Source organism: Misgurnus anguillicaudatus, chromosome 3 (assembly GCF_027580225.2).
Source record: "Misgurnus anguillicaudatus chromosome 3, ASM2758022v2, whole genome shotgun sequence".
In the NCBI taxonomy this organism is placed as follows: Eukaryota; Metazoa; Chordata; class Actinopteri; order Cypriniformes; family Cobitidae; genus Misgurnus; species Misgurnus anguillicaudatus.
Window position 1 is genome coordinate 49,045,337 of NC_073339.2, and position 17,587 is coordinate 49,062,923.

Sequence of the window (17,587 nt, forward strand, 5' to 3'; positions counted from 1 at the left end):
GATGGTTAATTACTTCCTGTTACAATACATTATAAAAGTAAAAAGTATACACATTTAAAGCCAAGGCCCCAAGTTTTCATTTCATGTTGGAATTACTGCTGAAAGATTTTTTGAAGATGAGCAATTCATGCATGAGTAAAAATTGTGACAACCAACCCCAGTCTCCCCTAATCACAGATGTTTTAATAAGTTAATTTTTTCATACTTTAATATCATGTATCAGTTTTTATTTGAATATTTCAGGTTAATTATGCTTATACCCTACCTTTTATATTTTAAACACAATTTCAATCAAATTAATTTATTATTAAAGGAACACGCCCAGATTTTGGGAATTTAGCTTATTCACCGTATCCCCCAGAGTTAGATAAGTCCATACATACCTTTCTCATCTCCGTGCGTGCTGCAGCCCCTGCTAGCTTAGCTTAGCACAAAGACTGGAAGTGAATGGTTCCAGCTAGCTAACTGCTCCAATAAGTGACAACGCAAACATTTTCCTATTTATGTGTTGTGATTTGTATAGTCACACTGTGTACAAATAACAAGGTGATATGAGACACAGCTATCTTTTAACAGTATGCACACAGTGTGACTATACATTCATCTGTTTTTGTTCTCCAGACAGAAATGACTCTGGCATCATCACACCCCTCATTCAGGAACATGATGTTAAATGATCCTAACCCTAATCAATTCTAACTTTGGGAAGTTTCTCATACAGGGCTTAGATGAATCCGGGACTAGGCCTTAGTTATATTAGGACATTTAAATAGTTTTTACCAACATATCTTTGAAAGAATCATTATGATGTGCATTTTGAGACAAAAAAGTGGCACTGATATATATTAAGATTAAGATGTTTTTAAATTAGGGCAGCTCAAACAGGCATTTTAGTCTGACCCAGGGGCACTTTCGAGGACAGGTCTTATCCTTGTCCCAAAGTAAATTCTAGTTTTTATGCATACACGACTCTCGCGAGGGTCCACATACAGTGCACGTCATGCCGTTTTGTCATCAGAAGGATTTTCAAACCCTGCATAGCATACCCGATACAATACACTTGAATTTTGTCTCAGTGCGCCTGTTTCAAAAGTCTGCATACACGTACGATTCAAATAAACTAAACGTTGCAAGGCTGTTGTGTCTTATTGCTAATGGACTGAGTTTCAATGAGTGACTGAAAAAGTACATGAAGTGAATGTCTGGGGTTTGCTGTTTGATGCAGCATTGTTGGTTGTTGGAGTCTTTTGGGTTTGGTGACAATGATTCATCTGACATCTGCACCAAAATACAAAGAAAATCAACACAAACACACACTGATCTACAGAAATAAGAAGGTTTTTTTATTTTATAAAACTTCATCCTATATATTTGACATGATTAGGCTTTTAGTTCAGAATGTGTAAAGTTGAAATTGATGTTACAAATATTTGCCATTTAAATACTGAAAAAAATGTGTTTTTCAAATACTTTTGAGTTTGTCACCCAGCCACGTAATGAAATGCAAAGAAAGAAAAGATGTTGTAATAATATTAATTTATTTTCATTGTAATAACCCAACCAGATTACATTAGAGCATTAAAAAGTGCAATGCATAAGAATATAAACAGTAACCTAAGGCACAAAATACAACAAATCTTTCTGGTTCTAGAATCCAGTAACGCAAAGTACTGCCTGTGGGAGCAGATCCAACAATGTAATGGCACCTCATGGAGAAACTATGGGAATGTAATATTTTAATCTCTGAAGTGACATTGATGAGAATACGGTTCATTTGGGTAAACATAAGCAATAATAGAGTTGATTAGGGGAGACCGGGGCTGGTTGTCTCACGGGTTGGTTGTCACACTGCTTATTCCAGACATACTACATGGCGCTGTGGTACAATTTTGATATCAATTTGTTAGCCTTTAATAGCTAACTCATTTGCACTTGAAATTTTGCTGAGCAGACACAAAACATTGATGTTAGGAGACAATTTTTTTATTTTTATGGGTCAGAGTAAATGTTCATGTTGGTGTTGTTTTTGTGTTGAGATCTTGTAGGATATTAATCATTCAAAAACAAAACACTCATTAAAAAGCTAAAAGTAGTAGCTTTATTTTGAGTCATCTTTTAGCGATCAAGTTAAAGCCGTGTGGCAGCTAGCTTAGCATGTTTGTCAAGAAGTTAGTTGGGGATGGTTGTCACATAGCTTGCGGGGTTGGTTGTCACATAAGAATATTGGACATGTAGACCTTTTAAGACTTTGTTTGTTTGTTTGTTTGTTTGTTTTTGTTTGCTGTTAAAATAAAATAAATAAAGCATTAAATAAAGAGGTTTTAACAATAAAAATTATTTCTTTTTATTTCTCAACACAGTAGACAATGGGCTTTGTGCCCAGCTGCACTACTTCCTGAACTTCAGCCAGCTTCTTGTTTCCTGTCTGCCATTATTGGACAAACTGATTAATCCAGGTGTGCCTGACCTCAGTAGTCACAACAACAATAATCAGACACAACTGGATTAATCAGTTTGTCCAATAATGGCAGACAGGAAACAATGAGCTGGCTGAAGTTCATAGTGCAGCTGGGCATAAAGCCTATTCAAGTAACTGATCACCCACTTTAATCCCATTGTTTAAACATAAGGGGCATTAATAACAACTATCATAGGGGTGGATTCATATTAAAACTTATTTGCAGTTTCTAGCTTAAAAAAATAAAAAGTTACACATTATCTTTTCAGATCCCAATTTATAATTGAAATCCTATTGAACCTCTATAGGGACAACCATGTGATTGGGTTTGTTTTCACATTGTTTCATTGTTTCTTTTATTGTTTATTACTTACTGTTAAAATACAATCGAAAATTAAAAAGTATACACATTTTAATCCAAGACTCCAAAGTTTCATTTAATTTAGTAATTACTGCTGAAAGATTTTTTGAAGATGAGCAATTCATGCATGAGTAAAAATTGTGACAACCAACCCCGGTCTCCCCTACATCAGGGCACAGCTGCAAAGTAAACACATCAGAAATATACACAGAATCTGATTTCAGGTTTCATCATCACATCAGTTCTGATCATTCATCTCCTCTTATTTATGTTTCTCTGACGAACTAAATCAATTTAAACCTGAACACATACACATAATGTGTTGATCTGAACTCTTACCGTTGCTCCAGATTTGTTTTGGACACAAACAGAGATTTCGTGCTCCCGTCCGAGGGAATGTTGGGTGTGACAGGGAGGTTAACTCGGGCCATGTGAGTCACTAAAATCTCTGTCTGCTGGCGGCTTTTAGGAAGTTGGATTGTTTAGTTATGGCAGAGAAAGGCAACCATTGTTGAGTTTAGTGTTGTGTTGAGATTAATGTTGAATTAAACTGATTCAGAATGCAACAGCTGGACTGGTTTTCCAAACAAGCTCACGTCACGTCACATCACTCCTCTCTTCATCTGTCTTCATTGGCTACCAGTTGCTGCCTGTATCAAATTTAAGTGATTGCTGCTGCTAGCACACAATTGGGCAACTAACTCTTTACTGTTCATTGGTAGTTAAATGATTTTCCAAAGTCTGTCCAGTCAACATTCAGATTTATCTTAAAACGCATCTTGTTCTTCTTCTTATTTCAGTGGGTTGTGGATTTTCCAGGTTCCGTTGCATTGACGTTCAAACATTCAGTCAAAAACTGATGTTACATACGTAGACTAAAGTAAATGACCTGCAGAGGTTAACATGACAAAGACCAATTACAGCAACAGGAAGGTTTGGGAGGAGGATGTTGAGATTTTTACTGCTTCCTGTAGGAGAGATGTTTGCGTCACATGACTTCCTGTTCTGATGGGGTTTTCCAGTCGTGTGTGCGTGTGTGTGTGTATTATAACACATCTGGGAAGCTGCAACAGTGAATTTAGAAAGGATGATATCTGCCAGTTCCAACTCATTTTCTCACAACACTAAAACTACAAAACAGATAGAAACGCTTTCAAATCCATGAAGTCAGCAGGTTTACATCAGGCCAGAATGAGTTTTTCAGTGACCTGTATAACTGTGGGAGCCGCCCATCGGTTATGAGCCGTTACCATGGAAATCCTCTGCTAGTGATTAACTCGAGTGCTGTGAACTCACTTTAGCTGGACAATGAAGTTATTTCTTCAGCTTGAGGGTTTAACACCACACTAATGAGCAGAGATGATGGTGAAAACAATTGATGGGTTCATCACAGAACAGCAGAAAGAGATTTGAACTGGTTTAAAATATCTCCTAGCCTTACCAGATAATAAAAAGGACCAAATCTTCCTGCTAGACCAGCTAGGAGTCCATGCAGGTATCGTGTGACACACACACAGCTGCTTTTGTGGTCATTGTCCTCATCTGTCTCCCTTCAATGTTTCTCTATTCGTGTCTTAATGACTCATTTGAGTCATCCGTTTCATCAATAATGCATTAGCTAACATGAAACAACAACATGTATGTTAATCATACTATTAACCGTATATTTTACAGCATTACATCATATTATTGTTTATATTAGTTTATACCAGTACAGATGGTTGTTGTTGTTTATTAAGGTTAATATTTTGCTTTTAAAAAATAATTTGTAAATGTAAAACAGTACCTTTAACCCTGTAGAACGAAAAAATTCAAAGAAATCATTTATATTCAAAATTATATTCAGTCTCAACATTTTGTTATGAAACTGTAAGAACTAAAGAAAATAAAATGAAGTAAAATAAAATAGGTTAATAGTTGGAGTGACATTTAACATGCAGGCCGTGATTTTGAAATGTTTTGGAAACCATCAATACAATCCAGTATTGCCAGAAAACTCCCACAGGAGTGATTTTTATTTGACGAAACACCCGCTCAGATGAAGAAATGAAATGGTGCATAACTTTAAGCTTTTGTTTTTTGGAGATTCTCACGTGGATGAGATGTTTTTAATCTATAGGGTGATTTGATGGGCTCTTTCATAAGTACACTGTCAGCTCGGTCCACTTTATAAATACATTCAATACAACTTTCAAAATTGATTTGCACAAGCATTCATTCCGCTAACCCTAATCTCTATGTAACTTAAATTGCGTATATGCTGAAGTGCATTTGACTCATTTTTATTTAAAGACAAAATAGAAATTGAAAAATGATTAACCGCAATGATTTTGGCCTTAGACAAATGAATCAAGTTTTTTTTTGTTTTGTTGAATGTTCAGCCTGAAAACTGTTCAATTACTGGCTTTTATCATAAACATTTATTCAGAGTTCATTTATAAGATGACAATTATGGAGTAAATTGAGAACGGGGTATAAATATGGTAAATGTGTAAGGGGGTCAAAAATGCTTTCTATCTTAAGTTTCGTTTGTATCTGTATTCAGTGAATGTCCAAATCATTTTTCAATGTGATGAGGATCATAAAGTTTAGGGTAAGGGTTGATATGGGATTTAGTGAATAAGTTGATTAAAACAAACACCCAACTTAGTATTTTCAAAATTTGGGAAAGGAAAACTAAAATATACGGGTGCACTAATAATTGTATTGTTACGTTCAGAGCAATGTTTTTGTCGTATTACAAATGTTTCTTTAAACATGATTTCTGTGAAAATAAAAGTAAGTCACAACATGATATGTTAAGATAACACAGAATGAGTATCATGGCTTTTGTGGCCAGAGGGAACAAATATCAGCTTGGATTATATTCGCAAACTATTATATAAAGTTGATCTATTCCCAATCCTCCGCACGGTCGCAGGCGGGTTGGAGCCGATCCCAGAATCTCAGGCCGTAGGCAGCAAACACCCCGGACCTATGAAATATGAAGTTCATGAGACTGACAAACAGACATTTAGAAGCTTGAATTTAGATGGATGAGAAATATTCAATTGTCCAACAGGCCTGATGTTAATATCTTAAATACAATTTATAAAATAAGAGATACGGTTACATGTCTGCGGCCCTCCCTACAGATGATACGCAGGTTCAGTGAATGGATAAACAGGTCAGGTTAAGTATTTTGGTTTAACACAAATGGTGTAGAAGTTTGAAAGAATGGCGGCGCTTTAACATCTGATAAACCAACACATGCCTGACAACTGGAAATATCTGCTCATAAAAAATTATCAAGCATGCAACTGAAAGAGATACAGCAGATAATGAAGTCTTTGTAGGCTGTTATCGTCTCTTTTGTATATTTGGACTGAACCCTGGCAACAATGAAGAGATTTAAGTCTGAAAACTCTGAGGTCAGATGTAACTTCTAGAGTTTAAATGATTCACATCAATGGAAACTGATGTTTGTAGTCATTTGATGGTTTTGAGTGATTCTGAAGGGAAGTTTTGGTTTGCTGTTTTTTTGTGTTGGTTTTGTGAGATGTGAACATCTGGACAGAGGAATCAGTACTGGCTGAAGTTCTGCTGAATAAATGTGGGAGATTGATTTGATGTGGTGTCCTGGGAATGTCCTGGGAAAGTGTAACAGCTGTGCAGATACTTAAACCCGCTTCACATTTGCTCTTGATGGAATGTTTATGAAAAACTCTCAGTGACGTCATGAAAAACATAGAGACATGTGTGTGTTTGTGTATAATTAGACACTGATGTTCTTACATGTACTAATTAATAACTAATCTACGCACACACACACACATTCCGGTTTCCATGTTTTGTGGGGACGTAATGGTTTTTATACTGTACAAACTGTATATTATATTTCCTTCCCCTAACTTTCTGTTTCTGTTTGATGTATAAGCTTGTTTCCTCATGGGGACCTCACAAAAGCTAACCCTATCTGTGTGGGGGACATTTGTTACATCAGGTACACGTGCATGCATGCACACAACATTTAACAACACCTTTTAAATAGTATGAACAGAAAATACACATGAACTTCATGAAGTAGATGATGTAGTCTTTAGTAAGTGATAGTTAAGTGTGTCTTGTGTTTGTCTTGTGTAGCATCTTGGTCCTAGAAAAACACTGTTTTATTTCATTGTGTACAAGCTGTATTACAGTATTAAACTTATAATACAGCTTCTGTGATTTCTTTAACTCATTTTAAAACACTGATCATTTGACATCTATACGCATGTTTTCTGTGCGCACGTTCGTTTTATGAATCACACTAAATAATTCTAAAATGAAATTAAGGATGTTTTCTACGCAACATTTTATAAATGAGTCCCCTGGTGTTAAAAACAGACACAGGCAGAAGTGTTTTCATCACAGCCATTAAACTTAAACACATCATCATATCGCCACCTGATGGTTATGAGAGAGAGAGAGAGAGAGAGAGAGAGAGAGAGAGAGAGAGAGAGAGAGAGAGAGAGAGAGAGAGAGAGAGATGTGCAGTGATGAATCAGATACAGCCAACATTTCTGTGAAAATGAATATTTCTCCTCATGATTTCCTGCTCAAGTGTTTCAAGTCAAACCAAACTTTCATTTGCATTTGATTTGCTGCTGTGGTGATGTTCACTAAAATACAGTTGTATGCAAAAGTTTGGGAACCCCTGACAATTTCCATGATTATAATATATAAATATTTGGGTGTGTGGATCAGCGATTTCATTTTGAAACTGAAGGACACAGTAATATTTCTTTAGCTTCATTAGATTTACTGAAAATGTGCAATATGCATCAAAACGAAATTAGACATTTGGGCACCCTTTTCATTTTGTTGATTTGAATGCCTGCAACTACTTGGCACTGTTTCATTGAAACACACAATTGGTTTGGTGAGCTCATGAAGCCTTAAACTTCATAGACAGGTGCCTCCAATCATGAGAAAAAGGTATTTAAGGTGGCCAGTGAAGAGTGGCAACATGAAGGCCTCTCAAAACTCTCAAATGACCTGAAAACAAAGATTCATTAATATTATGGGTTAGGGGAAGCATACAAAAAGTTATCGCAGAGATATAAGATGTCAGCGGCCACTTCATCGTGTTTTACATAAGATGTCTAAATTGAAGATCGTGCTGTTTCTTTATTATTTTGGTCTACAACACGAAGCGAGATCCTGATGAAAAATGTGTGTCTCTGAAGATGTTGCTCTGGCCGTGGTTGGCTGTGGTGCGTTTGCATCGGCTGCATCGCTCATATTTTTTAAGTTGATCGGTTAGAGTTTCACCGCAAAACCTAAAGGAAAAATCAAACCCAAGATTAAAGGATTTTAAAAGCGTATCTCTTTCTAATTCTTTTTCTTTCATGTCTGTTAATCCAATGTGTTTATCTCACACCTCCTGAAGTCCGTCTCCTCTCGGTCTCGCTGGTGTTTTAGTGAGACGCTGTGCTGCCAGTTTCTCTCACAGTCGGCCTGCACGCGTTGAACTTTCTCACAGTGACGGATTCGCTCTTCTAACATTCTGCAAGAATCATCAGTGCAGGAAACACCCGTGTGAATCCTCTTTGATTTCTTATGTGATGATTTATGTTTGTGATGCGGTGACGCAGTGAAGGAGTTTAATAGTTTGATTGGCAGGACTTACAGTTTCTGGTCGGTCTGAATTATTTCTCGTTCTCTCTTCTGCTCATTCAAGCGTTTCATCAGAGCGTCTCTTCTTCTGCTGATGTTCGTGGTCTTCAGCTCCTCTGCGATCTTCTGCGCTCGCCGTCTCTGCTCCGCTATAGCCGCAGGATCTCCGTCCATCAGGCCGAATACAGGCCTCAGGTCAGCGTGATGAGCGTTAATTTCTGCCCGTTTGTCTTCTGACTGTAAGAGAGACACCGAAATACTTCACAAACATCCTCGAATTCATCCCTTACATTTAGTCTCTGACTTCATTTAAGATTTTTAGTGACGACTTTATTTTTTCCACTTCATTCACACTGAAAACATTTTTCTACTTTTAATGCGTTTATGTCATTAAACTTCACACTCAGTACAGATGGCAAACCATTCTTTTTCTGTCTTTTGTGATTATGAGCTTGACTAAAGCATTTATTATTTCTAGAATATTTATCAGCCTAATAGAAATGATTTGGAAACATTGGAGGAATCAGTGCTGTTCACGCTACTAAACACTTTTCAACAACGGTTAGGTCTTCTGCACTTCTTCCTACAACAATCAGTAAAACATTTAAAGTCACTCACTTGTGTATCAAGTGCCTTCCGGTACATGCTGCTCATCTGGTGTTTGTCATGAAGCTCTTGAGATTGTTTTAAAGCCATCCTGATACAAACATCACACATGCAGATGACTTTTAATCACAAAGAAACAGATGAAGATGATAAAGCGCTCAGTAAAATCACTCACTCTTCCCATCGCTGCAGCCCAAACAGTTTGTCTTGCTGCGGTCGTTTCTCTTGCGTCTGCTGCTCTCTGCGTCTGTCAGTTTCATGCGTCAGCTCCTGCATGTAGCACCTCAGCTGCAGCAGACGGTTCGGTGTGCATGAACGACCCGCAAAGATGTACGAACCCTAAAAGCCAACATGTCATGTGACCAAAGTTATTCAAACACACACACACACAGACATTACCTGAAGAGAGAGAGAGAGAGACTGACGTGCGATCGGCTCGATGTCTTCCTGTCTCTCTGAGCTTCTGCAACAGCCAGATTAAACGCAGCCACTTGACGCCCGTCTTCACGCTTCTGCAATCTGTCCATCTGTCAGTGATAGAAACGCATGTGATCACAGAAGTGTGTGTGGGTTCAGATGAATCATCTTCCAATTGTTCTTGATACAAGTGTGTACGAGCACCTCTTCTTTATGGAAATACTCTTGATCTTTCTGATGTTGGTTGAGCATTAAGACTCGTTCTTGTTCTCGCTCAGCTTTTCTTTTCTCATCAGAAACATAAAGGGGAATGTTTCGTTGGGCTCGCTGCATGCACACATAACACAACTCCTGCACACACACACACACACACACACACACACACACACACACAAATCATTGGATAGAGACATTTGTGTGGTTTAAGTCTTACCTGTCCTGCTCGTCTATGATCACTGCACGTCATCTTCACACCTGTCTCACTGAATCTCTTTATGCTCATTGTGTCCTCTTGTGTCTGTGAAAGCTTCTCAACTCTGTGTTTAAAAGAAAGTGACACAATTGAATGATTTCAACTTTAATAACATCATGCATTTATCTTCACTAATGGAAACCAGAAGCAGGTAAAGATGGCAAGCAAAACGTATGCAGACGACTTTTTGTCTTGCCACTTTCAAATTATTTTTGTTTAAAGAGTACCTAATTCATTGCTGTTTGCTATAATATAATGTGTTTGCGTGGTTTATGGTTCAAAAAAACACAATTTTCCAAATACCGTACAATTTTGTAGCTCCAGATATACCTCTCTTCCTGAAACACACGGATTTGAAAAGTTCTGTGTCCCTGATTGGCCAGCTAATCTGTACGTTGTGATTGGCTTGTACACCTTACATTGGAGCTGATAACTCATGTCATGGTTTACTTTAGGGTTTGTACCTTTTGCATGTCATTAACATGAACAAATACACACTTACACAGCAAAGGAAATGTAAAATCGTGACTCGGATAATTGGTGCTCTTCATCTGAATACTGCGACCCTTTACAGAGCTGAACCTTCATTCTGAGTGTGTGATGTCACCGAGTGAACTTCTCTCAACTAAACATTAAAACCCTCATCTCACAATGAATCTGCTTCATCAGTTGTGTAGGTGAAGCTAGTTTTCCCAAATGGATTTCTAACCAGGTTATGTCTGATGAGCTTATCGTGAGCAGTGGATGCCCACAAGGTTTTGTCATTTCCCCTGCGCTATTTTCTTTTTATACAAATGATTTAATGATCAATGAGGAACATTTCAGAATCTTTTTAAAGATGTCATATTGGTCTTCTGTTTTTATGTGCTGGTGAGAGAAAGAAAAAAAATTCCACCTCGATGGACAATATAAATATTGTATGGTGCGGTGCGATACGTTACGGTACAATACAAGGAAAGAGCGACATGGAGACACACACGGTATCTGAGCTGTTGCAATACACGTGTGGACAGTCAATCATTTAAGATCAGATGTTTGGATTTGGACTGATTATGTGAACGTGGTTTAAATAGTTTTTGACCTTTCAATATCTGATCATATATTGTTAAGACTCACAAACTTGTTTACTCACATTGTAAACACAAACAATCTGATTATTATTTTTACAGTTAATGTCGCTAATGTAAATCTTATATGAAATTTCAAACAAGCACGTATGTATATATTGCTAACTGACATCTTTTGGAAGATGGACAATAATAATAAAATTTTCCTGTTTTCTGCATTTTTAGCCTCAAATTTGGAAGGCAATGTAGCTGCCACAGGACAAAATGTTGTCGTCATCTAAGACAAGGCCGTTTCTCAATGTGAAGGCTGCAGCCTCATGAGGTCCCATTTCTAAGCTGCATACATCATCAAGACATATTAACAAATATAAAGTTGACTTTTATTCATCTTTAATCGTATGTCGTTGTAATATGGTTATGACTTGTGAATGTAATGCTCTTTTAACTTGAACAAACCAGCTTGATGACGTATGCGGCCACCGGAGGCTGCAGCCGTCGGATTGAGAAACGGCCAACATAGTGAGGAAACGCGATCTATAGATCAGTTTGTCCATTTAGGGCTTCTTTAGAAACATGACGGCAACTTCCATGTAAGGAGACCCGCGGTGTATGGAGATAAAAACAGCTCATCAAGATGATAAAAACAATACAGTTGATTATGTATGTAAAGTCTTTATACACCACTGATAATATAGTTATGTAGATTATATTGCATTACACACTGCACCTTTAAATTCGTCTTTATTATCTGTTTGTTCCACACCGTGTTTTCTGTACAACTGCTTTAAAACAATCCAAAACTGTTGACAGTGCTATAGAAATAAACTTATATAAATATACAGCTCTGGAAAAAATGAAGATTTTGACTTTAATCATCATTTCATCATGTATTGTGATCATTTCTGTCCAGTGTTTGTTGACCTCAGGAGTCACCCAACATGTTAAAGACTGAGCATGATGATAGATGGGATTAAATATCAGTGTTATTCCGATATTCATTTTTGAACTAAACTACATGTAAAATATGAGTTTAGTGCTATTTAAAAATGAATATAAACGTGTTTTCTTTGAAGTATTCAAGATCTGAAAACATTGCATCTTTTGGTTAGTTTGTCTGTTTTTTAGTTTTTTTTTTTTTTTTACAAATCAGTAAAGAAATAAAAACATGACTTTTATTAGAAATTTGTCCGAAATGTTGCCGGAAGAATGAAGCTAATAAAAGAAACTTATTGCAGTCATCCTAATTTTTCTCCAGAGCTGTATAAATAGATAGATCTTGCGATGATTAGATGTTTTTGCACGTAGCCTCAATTACAACTAGAAAGTTTGTACATGGCAAGTTTGTGATTGAGAATAAATCTGTTCAATTTCACCTGTCAGTGTTTGATGTCTTTTGCTCATCTGTGACGTTAACAATCTCACTTGCTCCTGATCGATCATGTGACGATACTGAATGTTGAATCTCAGCTGCACAGCCAAAAGATTCAATGTTATCTGCGTTAAATGTTCAGATTGCAAAACAGATTTTTAAAGTTGTTAGTGCAGCAGACCTACCAGCATTTTTATGGATCTCTTATTAAATGACCTCACAGTTTACTGCAAGCATATAGTTTTTGACATACCCCGTCCAAGTTTTTCATGGGATTGCCGTGAAGACGACGAAGGTTCAGTCTTTATCTGATGTTCTCCAGCAGATGTTCTTGGTATCACAGTGGTGCTGGTGCTCGTAGGTCTCTGGATGTGGTTTAGTCTCTCAGACGATTGACGGCCGCTCGACTCGGGTCTCTGCAAATCAAATCTCGTCTAATGTAACACGACACCAAACACACTGAAGTCTGAGTAAATAAATAACTCACGCTGGTTAACGTTGATGAAAGTTTCCAAGCAGCATCCACGGCTGAGATGAAGTCACGATAAAAGATCATCTTCACTCGGGTTTGTTGAAACATCAGAACTCCGATTCGGTGAAAGGCGTGAGCTACAGAGTGACGCGTGTTAGCCGCGTGGAGAAGCAGGAGAACGGTCTGACGTACACAGGCCTGCACAATTTCACGCTCGTATGGGCTCTCCACACTGAGAGCTGAGAAGTTGAGCGACACCACAGGCACATCTGCTGACACATCACAAACGTCCTCACATATATTTGAACACCTCATATTTTTCATGACTAATATTTAACACATATCATAAGGTGCATCAGAATCCAAGACAGCTGAGTCTCAGCCCAACCACAGACTCTTTACTCCTCTCCCATCTGAAGACTTCACTGTTGTACCTGCAGACTCAGAAACGGTTTCTTTCCCGCACTTGGCGCTGAATATATCTCACTTAGATCACATAATACTAAAAGGGCACATCTTATGCAAAATCCACTTTCACAGGGTGTTTGAACACAAAAGTGAAAGCGACAAGCTTGTCAAATCAGCCACACATCCTTGAAATGTGACCTCTGCATTTAACCCACCATCCCAGTGAGTAGAGAACAACACACACACTGCAAGTTGGAATATGTGGGACAGCATTTGCTGTGAATTTTTTGAAGTTGAATGAAAATCAAACTGAGATTATATTGTTTTTGCCTCAGATGGAAAACATGGTACCATCATTTATTTTCTTGGACCCTTGGCTAAGTATAGTAAGCAACTGATGAAAAAGTTAGGAGTAGGCTACTATTTTACACAGAATTTAAACTTTATGAGCAAATTAACTCTGTGGTCAAATCTTGTTTTTTTTAACTTGAGACTCATCACGAAGATGAAACCCTTCCTTTCTTTTAGAGACTTAGAAATAGTTGTATTTTCACGTTTAGATTATTGTAATTCTCTTTATATAGGAGTTACTCAGAAAGATCTGTCTTGACTACAGTCAGTTCAATATGCAGTCACAAGATTGATAACAGACACCTGAAAGCATGATCATATCACTCCTATCTTACTTTCTCTTAAATGGTTGCCGGTCCATCATCAAATTGAATACAAATTGGTATTATTTGTTTTTAAATCTATAAATGGGCTGGCACCAAAGTATCTGGAGACTGTGTGATGAACCGCTATTCCTCTGCTAGACCCCTGAGATTCTCTGACCAGCTTCTTTAAGTGGTTCCCAGATCCAAACTAAAATGACCAGGAGATTCCCAGTAATTACGAGTAGAGATCCTAGTAAATCTGCCCAGACAATTTCTAGTTACTACAGCTTTTAAATTCTCAGATCAACATCTGTATATGTGTTCTATGTTTTGCATTTGCTATTTTAATTAGGCCTTGAATTTTCTGTCTATTTTAATGTACATCACTTTGGACAACTTTGGTTGTAATGAAATGTGCTGGTAACACTTTACAATAAAGTTCATTAGTTAACTACATTAGTTAACATGAACTTATAATGAACTGCACTTATTAACATTAACATGTATTAATCTTTTAATTAGTAATACATTATAAAAATCTTGTTAACGTGAGTTAATGCACTGTGAACTAACATGAACAAACAATTAAATGCTTTATTTATATTAACTAACATTAACAAAGATTATTAAATAGTGCAACAAATGTATTGTTCATGGTTTGTTCATGTTAGTTAAAGGGGTGGTTCAATGGTATTTCAAGCATTCTGACTTATTAACACGGTTATAGAGTTGTTTCCTCGTGCTAAACGTGTAGGCAAAGTGTCAAAAAAAGCAGTTGGGAATGCACTTCATCAGGGTTCGTACAAGTTTCAGAAAGTTTTTTTTCAATTACAGGTCCAAGCTGACGTTTCAGGGGTTTTCTATACGTATCACTTCTTTATATGGGCACTTCCCACGTAAAACCCCGCCCACCCGTCAATCAGCAGGAGACGCTAGAACTTGCAAACGTCTTATCACGCGACACAGCTTTGTTTAATTTCAAAACTCAACAATGGCATGAAAGAAGAAGTGTGTTTTTGGATGTAAGGAAAAGAAAGTCAGCCTTATGGATATAGTTTATTATCCGGGTAGCAGCAGAGTTTTGCGTGTGTGTTTGATGCGCTGGATTTTCCCAACCGGGTCATGAGTTGCACACGGTAAGTAAGACTTCTGTGTTATGTTAGAAATAGGTGCGTGCATATTATTTTATGTTATATTTAATAGGGGTGGGATGGTGCAGTGGATAAGACACATGCCTTTGGTGTGAGAGTCCCGGGTTCGAATCCACCGTGACACACCATTGTATACCTGAGCAAGACGCTCCAGAGGCGTGTGACCTCTGACATATATAGCAATTGTAAGTCGCTTTGAATAAAAGCGTCAGCTAAAATGAATTTCTATTAGTAATATCAAAACAGCATGTCTAATGAGACTGCATTTGTGTTATAGGCTATTACACAAATGCAGTCTCATTAGACATGCTGTTTTGATTCTCTTATTAATGTGATGTCACACTAAAAAAGCCCCCCCCCCACAGCTACTGACTGATTGGTTCATTTTACTCAAAAGCTTTTCTAAATGTTTGTTAGCATGGTGTGGCACAAATGCAGCTACAGATACTATTGTTTCAGACTGTATTCACAGGAATCAGATAAGTGCTCACTGTCTGTTGTTATGCTATATATCAAATGATCTGAGCCGAAACTTTACAGACGCACCTGAAACTTATATTACATCTTGTTCATTTGTATAATGTACATATATACAGTACTGTGCAAAAGTCTTAGACCACCATCACCAGCTTTCTTGTTTTAGCAAAGTTTTAATGTCCATCCATATTTATTTATTTTCACTCCTTTTTTAAGATACAATGCATACTAAGCAGAAGCCTTTAAGTTAAATATTTGATGCATTATTACTCATTTATTGTGGTTTGTTTGTATGGTGATCAATGTTGTGTTGCTTCTGACCTGAACATTGAAGTTTCTTCTGTTTGAATCCATAACTGTGAGAGAGTTTCTCTGACAGGACGAATGTTGGTCTGAGTTTGTGAAGACAGAATGTAAAAGTCCCCAAACCCAAGATACAAACCCCCTTAAAAAACAATGAAAATATAATCGAATATTACTAAACCTTATAAATAAAACACTCATGAGCTTCAGTTTATCATCAGAAACGCCGATTAAGATGAAAGGTCTCCCCTCAGTTCTGTACTTAATAAAAAGAAAGTTTGGATGTTGAAATCTCTTTACCTTCCTCATGAGCATCTGTTGCTCAATAAAACATGACACTGTTGCCCAAATGTGATCAATATCTGTGAAATGAAAACTGGAGAAATGTCAGGAAAACCTAATAGTTGTGTAAAATTAAAGTTGGATCACATTGACAATCTGAAAGTTTCTTACCGTCGCTGGAAAGTTGGAAGTTGATTGCGCTCATGGACATTTTTCATTTATTACTTCATACTGTAGAAAAGTATATACTGACAAGAGCTAATAAATATAAAGGGTTGTGGCTTCACACTGTTGCTATAAACACAACCCCCCTCCACAGTCATTAGATATCAGCTTTATACATTCAACATAATAACTCAACCGTTCTTCACTAAACCAACTCAGGTATTGAGTTTCACACAATCATCATTTCTATTGGTCAAGAATATCAGAATTATATGTTAACTTTCTTAAGCAGTTCTGTTCAGTAAAAACATTCCTACACCAAACTAGCACCTAATTATTTACAGCTTTAACAACAGATCAGAGGAGGTAGAAGGAAACACAAAATAACTATACTAGCTGGAGATTTTAATCAAGTTATAAATACAAATTAGGATAAATCTAATATTAATCAGACCTCCTCAGTATTAAATCAAGTAAGATATCATGATGGATAAATGTTGCCTGAGATATATGCGCCATATTCATAGCATCCCCTAAAAAAGGATTTCACATCTTCATCAGTCATCCTGGAGAATCGACTATATTTTTAATCTCAAAACAACTGGTGGGTCAGGCTCAATCTGACTCTTTTGGGAATATAGATTTGTCAGATCACGTTCCCACAGACGTAATCGTTATGATCTCAAACAATAAGAAAAACACAAAGTGACCTGGTATAACACACACTTACATCATTCTTGAAGAGTTTGGCTTATTCACCTTTGCTTGCTACGTAAACATCTGGAACAAGAAAAATTAGGAAAACTGAAAGAAACGATTAGGACCTTAAAAAAGCAACATTAGCCATCCGAATCCTATAACTTTTAAACACTCTAAAATTGAAGCTACATGATATTATACAGAAAAAGCAGAATTTTAAGCCTATTTTGTACAAAGCAAAACTACCATGACAAAGGTGAGAGAACAGGTAAATACTTGGCACATAGAACTTAATTCCTTCCATTTCTGATGATAAAGACGATCTGATCACAGATTTTACAAACGTCTGTATTAAGAGCTTTATACATCACAGATTCTCTTCTTCCCTATACAGATAGGTTACTATGTTTATCTACATTTGACAAGGACATCATAGAGAATGATATCAAATTAGACAATATTGTTAGCTATGAATGGGTGATACGCCTTGATCTGTCTAAGAAAACATGGGATCTTTACTTGCACTAAGTGTATAAATGGAAAAGTATAGTTACATATATGTTCTGTATACTTGTATATGCCATATA

General features: G+C 36.9%; 1 protein-coding gene across 3 annotated transcripts; it reads right to left on the reverse strand.

Moving 5' to 3' along the window:
• Nucleotides 1–6,347: 6,347 nt before the first annotated feature.
• LOC129445183 (coiled-coil domain-containing protein 81) lies at nt 6,348–17,577 on the reverse strand. 3 transcript variants are annotated; one of them, XM_055206353.2, is made up of 14 exons: nt 16,308–17,577; nt 16,155–16,216; nt 15,873–15,996; nt 12,875–13,128; nt 12,641–12,803; nt 12,392–12,485; nt 9,913–10,015; nt 9,684–9,830; nt 9,488–9,589; nt 9,238–9,401; nt 9,075–9,153; nt 8,470–8,693; nt 8,221–8,346; nt 6,348–8,119 (listed from the first exon to the last, which is right to left on the reverse strand). In XM_055206353.2, exons 1-14 carry the CDS (start codon nt 16,345–16,347, stop codon nt 7,981–7,983), a joined length of 1,821 nt encoding a protein of 606 aa, XP_055062328.2. In that variant the 5' UTR covers nt 16,348–17,577; the 3' UTR covers nt 6,348–7,980. The 3 variants fall into 3 exon arrangements, with proteins under 3 accessions (XP_055062328.2, XP_055062326.2, XP_055062329.2); XM_055206351.2 differs by having other exon boundaries at nt 12,392–12,512; XM_055206354.2 differs by lacking the exon at nt 9,684–9,830 and having other exon boundaries at nt 12,392–12,512.
• Between the last annotated feature and the right edge of the window lie 10 nt (nt 17,578–17,587).